The following is a 6,545-nucleotide window of genomic DNA, read 5'->3' on the forward strand; positions in this document are numbered from 1 at the left end:
GAACTTTGTACACACATGCAGTAGGAGCTGGCCTTACAGATATTTAGTAAATAAGTCTTGGTCTTCTTAACACTTGCTCTATGAAGCAATTAGTAGGCAGAAGCCAAGAGTTCTTGGCGTCAGGAACCCTGAGTGAGGAGGAATGGTGCTACAAAGGGTGGGTTCGGGGCTCCATTGGTAGCTAAAGGGCTTATTTTCACCAAATGCCAAGGGTTGTGTAAGTACCTTGCACATTTATAACTGACTTACAAGTGAATATTTGAAACATCGTGAAACAGTTAAACAAAAGATAGGCCTAATTTATACGGAGAGCTAATATACCTGAGGACATATTTAACTACTAATAAAGTAATAATTTACATAATTAGAAAATAGGTGTCATGCAGATGTTAACTCTTAAATGACACTGCCTAGTGCTGCAGTTACCGTAACATTGACATATTTCCACATTGCAGTGTATATTGGTACAACTCTCTGAAAGCGATTAGCCATAAATTTTTTTAATGCTTTTTGATTCAGTAATGCCTCTACTGAAATTTTATCCTTAGAAAAGCTAAGTGTGTAAAAGCATTTATCGAAGTGTCATTTATAATACTGAAAAATAGAAACAGGTCTAAGTGAATCATGGATAAATAAAATATGTTCTGTTATAAAACAGAATACAGAATTATATATATGTTATCACTGGCATCTAAAATATATACATGGATTTTTACAATGAAAATATTTAGGTTGCTGAGATTATGAGTGATTCATCATATCCTCTTAAAATGGACTTTAATGTTATAACTTTGTATCCTAAACATAAAGTGTAATTAAATGATTTGTTCACTGAATGGACATGGTTTGCTGCCAAGCCTGGCTTTTAACTGGTGATTGTTGTACTTATTTTTAGACATTTCTCTTGGGAAGTTGTGCTTCTGACAGGAATATAGTACTATATGATATGAGGCAAGCTACTCCTCTGAAGAAGGTAAGTTTCAGCTTGTCTTCAGTTTTACACGATTGTTAATGCGTTCCTTGGTAAATTGAGCTACAAAATAAGGAGTAAATCTATCTTCGGTGTTTTAAAAAATTCTTTTTCATTCAGATGTTATTAGAACCCAAAGTGGCATTCTCTCAGCTCCCTATACTTTTTAGAGACCCTTATTTCCACTAGGGACTGTAACCTACTTGTCTTTGTGTCTCCCATAATACCAATACATTTTAGGCATCTACTTAATACTTATTAAGTTGAAAGTTCTTTAATTGAAAGTATTGCATCTCTTTATTTCAGGCCCCATGATTACCATATGACACTCACAGTATTTTATTCCAGAAAGTTTTATAACTAATTTACATAACCAGCTTTATTTGTTTAGTTACAGGCTGACAGGTACTAGTTTGGCATTTTATTTAGACAAACATTATCCTGTTCAAGGTGACAGATTTCCCAATGGTGCAAAGTAGTCATTCCAGGAGTTAGATACCGAAGCTAATAGAACCTCAGGCTAACTCTAACGGGAGAGAAATATTGTCAGTAAAGAGAAGAGTGCCAGTATAAGAATTGTGAGCATACAGGAAGGGATAGACATCATTGATGTACCATGAGTTCATCGTCATAGTCCACATGTAGAGAAATGCTTTTAATATTTTTGTTGTTCCTTAGTCATTTTTATAACATGTAGTGAATGTAGAAATATAAGAAGTAGAGTATATTCATTGACGTTTGAACTTGATAAGTGTGGTAACCTTTCCAAAGTACCACTTTGATCATTTTTCTCATTCATGTATTGTAGTGGGAAGATCCTACATGAACTTGTGTTTTAGACTTTAAACAGTAACTTAATCTGTGTTTCTTCTGTAATATGGTGATATTAGTAACAACACAGCACATTGGTGAGAATAAAACATGATACTTTAAGCCGTTAGCAGAGGCTAACTTGAAGTACTAGTTAAATAAGTAGTAGTTTCTGCCCCCTCTGCCCTTGTATTCTCAATGTTTGGATGGTGTTCCGTTACTTTTAGGTTTAAGACAAGAGCTGTTGCCTGGCTTTCAAAACTGTCCAAAATCTGGTCTCAGTATATATTCCATTTATGTATTTGTTTCAGTTAGTAAGGACATATAAATAGGATTTGTCACATGCAGGTCACCTTGATGGATGCAGAGATGCTATTTTTTATTGTTTCCTTGTTCTATCTACTAGACTCCCAGTATTTCTCTCATCTTTTCTCTCCTAAGTGTATAGTTCTCAATCAGATGGTACTTCCCCACCAGGTATATTTTTTAAAATGTGGGAGGGGCATTTTAGAGACTGGTAGTGGCATTTAGTGGGCAGGTACCTGAGAGGCTAAACATCCTACAGTGGGCAGTCACACACAGCAAAAGATTTTCCTACCCAAAATGTTCCTGTGGACAAGCTCTATAATATACGGTTCTTCATAGGTTAGCTCCAATCATGTCTCATTTTCCTGATTAAAATATAAGTTATTTGAGGTCAAGAGACTATTTATTAAACATTTGTATATTTTTCAATATTTACATCTCTGCCTGTGTGTTCAGGAAGCAATTATTGGTTGATTTCTTTTCCTATTGCACCAACTTGAGTACCTACATAATAGGTATTTACTAATTAATGTAAATATTTGCTTAAATTAATGAAAAAAGGGAAGGAGATGAAATTGGGACATGTATTCATTTTGGAGGGAATTGATTTCATAGTAATAGGTTAGGGTATGCTTCCTTTCTCAGGTCATCTTAGATATGAGAACAAATACAATTTGTTGGAACCCTATGGAAGCCTTCATTTTTACTGCAGCAAATGAAGATTACAAGTAAGTTTTCCTTTTTAAAAAACTTACTTATTTCTATCAGAAACGGCTCATTTGTATGTCTTACTAATAAAATATGTTTCCTACTTAGTATTCCTGTCTCTGTCTCTTTCTCTCTCTCTCTCAATATATATATTAACCAAATTGGAGAAGAGCTTCGTAGAAAGTAATCGCAGTTTTCAAAATGATGCAGAAAAGGATAATAAACTAAGACCTGTGGACCAAATTTTATCTGCTGCCTATTTTATAAAGTTTTGTAGGAATACTAGAGACCCGGTGCACAAATTTGTGCATGGGTGGGGTCCCTCAGCCTGGCCAGTGATCGGGGCCAATGGGGCTGATCAGGGCCAGGTGGCTTGGGGAGGGGGGGCGGGAGGGGGGAAGAGACTGCAGGAGGTTAGCCAGCAATCTGGGCGGGGCCAGCTGGGGGCAGGGACCATGGGAGGTTGGCCAGTCACGGGGTGGCGGGGGGGGAGGGGTGGCTGTGGGAGCACACTGACCACCAGAGGGAAGCTCCTGCGTTGAGTGTCTGCCCCCTGGTGGTCAGTGCATCATCACAGCGACCAGTCGTCCAGTTGTCATGGTCGCTTAGGCTTTTATATATATAGATAGCCACATCCTTTATGTACTGAATATGGCTGCTTTTGTGCTATCATGCCTAAGTCAAGTAGTTGCAACAGAGACTGTGTAGCCCACAAAACCGAAAATGTCTATCAGTCCCTTTACAGAAAAAGTTGGCTGATCTCTGAGTGACTGAACCATACATGTTTTAATAGAAACTAAAATTATCTGCCTACAAAATTTGTAGCTCTTCAGATAGCTGGTACTCATATAGTCATGTTATCAGCTGTTACTGTTACTTCAGTAAGACAAAAGGAAAAATACAATTTTAGTCTTTACCTTAGTATTTGCAGATATGTTATTCTGTGACTCCATGTAAAGGTTCATCTAGGTGGAATTTTATAATTCCTTGTATATTGCTTTAAAACTTGAAGCATTTCACATTGGCTCTTTTATTGTATCTTTGTAGTATCTCTGTAGAGTGGGTAGGACATGTATGTAGTGCAATGCATATGGTAGATTCTTCGTGCGTGCGTGCGTGTGTGTGTGTGTGTGTGTGTGTGTGTGTGAACGTGGAAGCTCGTCATTGGGCTGAACTTTAGATCTTCTGCATTTAAATTCTTTGTTTTTTCTACTATTTGTGAAAGCTCAGAAGTAGGAATTATTACATGTTTCACTGGTACCAACTAAAAACATGTATTTTGACTTTCTGTACTAAAAAGAAGCTCACTTGGACTCTCATTAACTAGCAATACCAAAGCAAATTATATGAAGCCCTTTTGGCCTTTATTGACATTTTGAAATTAAATGGCTTGGTTTTAGTTAAAGGCGATGAAAGCATGTCTTGTGTACCCAACTTTATTAAGGTTTCTAAAGTGTGTTCTAATTGGCTATTTTGTCAGGATGAGTACAGAATACAAAACTGTGGTATTCTTGGGGAATTGAATCAGTGTTATATGTCGTCAATATGTCTTAGTATTGGTGATGTTTATGTTGATCACTTAAAGTGGTATCTGCCAGATTTCTCCATTATAAAGTTACTCTTTTTTCATTTTGTAATTAATACATATCTTTGGGGAGATAACTTTGGGGACGTAATTATGTAGATATCCTATTTCTCCTCAAACTTTTGCTCACTAATCTTAGCATCTTAGGAACTTGGTCACAGTGATACTGTGTGACTATTGTCCATTGTACATATTGGCTTATTTGAAGTACTCATTATTCTTTTAGCTAGTCATTAAGAATTTTTAAACTTTGACAATCATGGAGTTATTATTTTTACCAGTTTTGCACAAAGTATAGTTTTCTAATTTTAGTATACTCCTTAAAAAGCTGTGCTCACTCATATATATCACTGATTGGAGAATAAATTGGTGTAACTTTGTTAGAAATGATATGTCATCTCAAAAGCCTTAAAAATGCTCATGCCTTTGGGCTTAATAATCCTACTTGCAGGAATCAGTCCAGATTTAATTGAAATAATCTCATTCAATCAAAGATTAAGTCTCAAAATTCAAATATTAGAATTTCATTTAAGAATTATTAATAAATGAATTTAAACAAATTGTAAATTAATTTATTTAGATAGGCAACCATTAAAATATTTTCAAAGATTGCTTAACGGATAAATGCTCATAATATGCTACTTGAAATATCAGAATACAGAGCTTTATTATTATTACCTCAATTGTATTAAAAGTATACATTTAATTTGCATAGTGAAAAGATTAGAAACATACTGTGCTGACTTTCTCATGGTGGTAGAATTAAAGGTGAGTTTGGTACTCTGTACTTCTTTGAAATTCCTACATTTTCTACAAGATTTATGTTTATAAGGATAAAAGTATGTAAGTGTAATCTTAAGGAATAATAAAAACTACTGGTATTTTTTCCTATCCCTTACCTGCTGTGTGAAGAATTGAGCTGTTTATTTAGGTGTGATTTAGCTAGAAGTCTTACTTTCACTAGTGTCTCTTAGTACTGCATATGCTGCTTTGTAGAAGTTTGTATCAAATAATTGAAATCCTTTTACAGCTTATATACTTTCGATATGCGCGCACTGGACACTCCTGTGATGGTGCACATGGATCACGTGTCTGCGGTGCTGGACGTGGATTATTCTCCCACCGGGAAAGAGTTTGTGTCCGCTAGTTTTGATAAATCTATTCGAATCTTTCCTGTGGACAAAAGCAGAAGCAGGTATGTTGCCACCAATAAGCCACCTATTTTTATTTATTTTTTCTTGTCTTGGTCATTGTTTATCTTTGTTGAAAGGTTGGTTGTGTTATATGATGGGGCTCACACCCTGGTGTTGTGCTTTGGAGCAACAACTTTCACCGCATCATCTATGGGCGAAACATCAGCCTGCTGGCAGTTTCTTTCATTAAACAGGATATTTATGTACATAATTTGATATAAAATTTTAGAATTATTTTTAAATGTTTTATAGTAAACTTTTACAAATAAAAACTATTTTTTAGAGCAGTTTTAGGTTTATAACAAAATTGAGAGGGTGGTACAGAGAATTTCCACATACCCCTTACCTCATATATGCACGGCCTCCCCCATTATCAACATGAGTCACCAGAATGGTACATTTATTACCAAGGTGAGCCTACCTTGACACATTAGTCACCTCAATCTATAGTTTACCTTCGGGTTTACTGTTGGTGTTGTACATTGTATGGGTTTGAACAGATGTGTAAAATGATATGTCTCCATCATTATACCAAAATATTAAACTTTAAAAGTTTTTGATTTGATAGTAAAGAACTTAGATAAGGTTTAGATAAGAACTTAGATATTTGATAGATAAGAACTTAGATGCCATTTTAAGGTTTTTGTGGATGTTTTAAATATGTTTTTATTGAATTCAAAGAGAGGGAGAGACAGAAACATCAATGATGAGAGAGAATCATTGATCAGCTGCCTCCTGCATGCCCCACACTGGGGATCGAGCCTGCCATTTCGGCATGTGCCCTGACTGGGAATTGAACCATGGCCTCCTGGTTGGTTCATAGGTCGATGATCAACCACTGAGCTATGCTGGTTGGGTGAACAGGTTGGTTTTAATGTTTACCGAAGTGTGATTGAATTTCCTAATATTTACATTCATTATGTGGCTGTGGGGGGAGGGGGAACAGCCTGTTAAATATGTAGAGATTATCCCT

General features: G+C 35.9%; 1 protein-coding gene across 1 annotated transcript; it reads left to right on the forward strand.

The window, feature by feature from the left end:
- The first annotated feature begins 871 nt into the window (after positions 1 to 871).
- On the forward strand, positions 872 to 5,997 carry LOC102433667 (DDB1- and CUL4-associated factor 13-like). The gene is made up of 3 exons (XM_006109362.3): positions 872 to 973; positions 2,732 to 2,814; positions 5,410 to 5,997. Exons 1-3 carry the CDS (start codon positions 947 to 949, stop codon positions 5,786 to 5,788), a joined length of 489 nt encoding a protein of 162 aa, XP_006109424.3. The 5' UTR covers positions 872 to 946; the 3' UTR covers positions 5,789 to 5,997.
- The last annotated feature ends 548 nt before the right edge of the window (positions 5,998 to 6,545 follow it).

The sequence above is a fragment of the Myotis lucifugus genome, unplaced genomic scaffold, assembly GCF_000147115.1.
Source record: "Myotis lucifugus unplaced genomic scaffold, Myoluc2.0 scaffold_8701, whole genome shotgun sequence".
Classification (NCBI taxonomy): Eukaryota; Metazoa; Chordata; class Mammalia; order Chiroptera; family Vespertilionidae; genus Myotis; species Myotis lucifugus.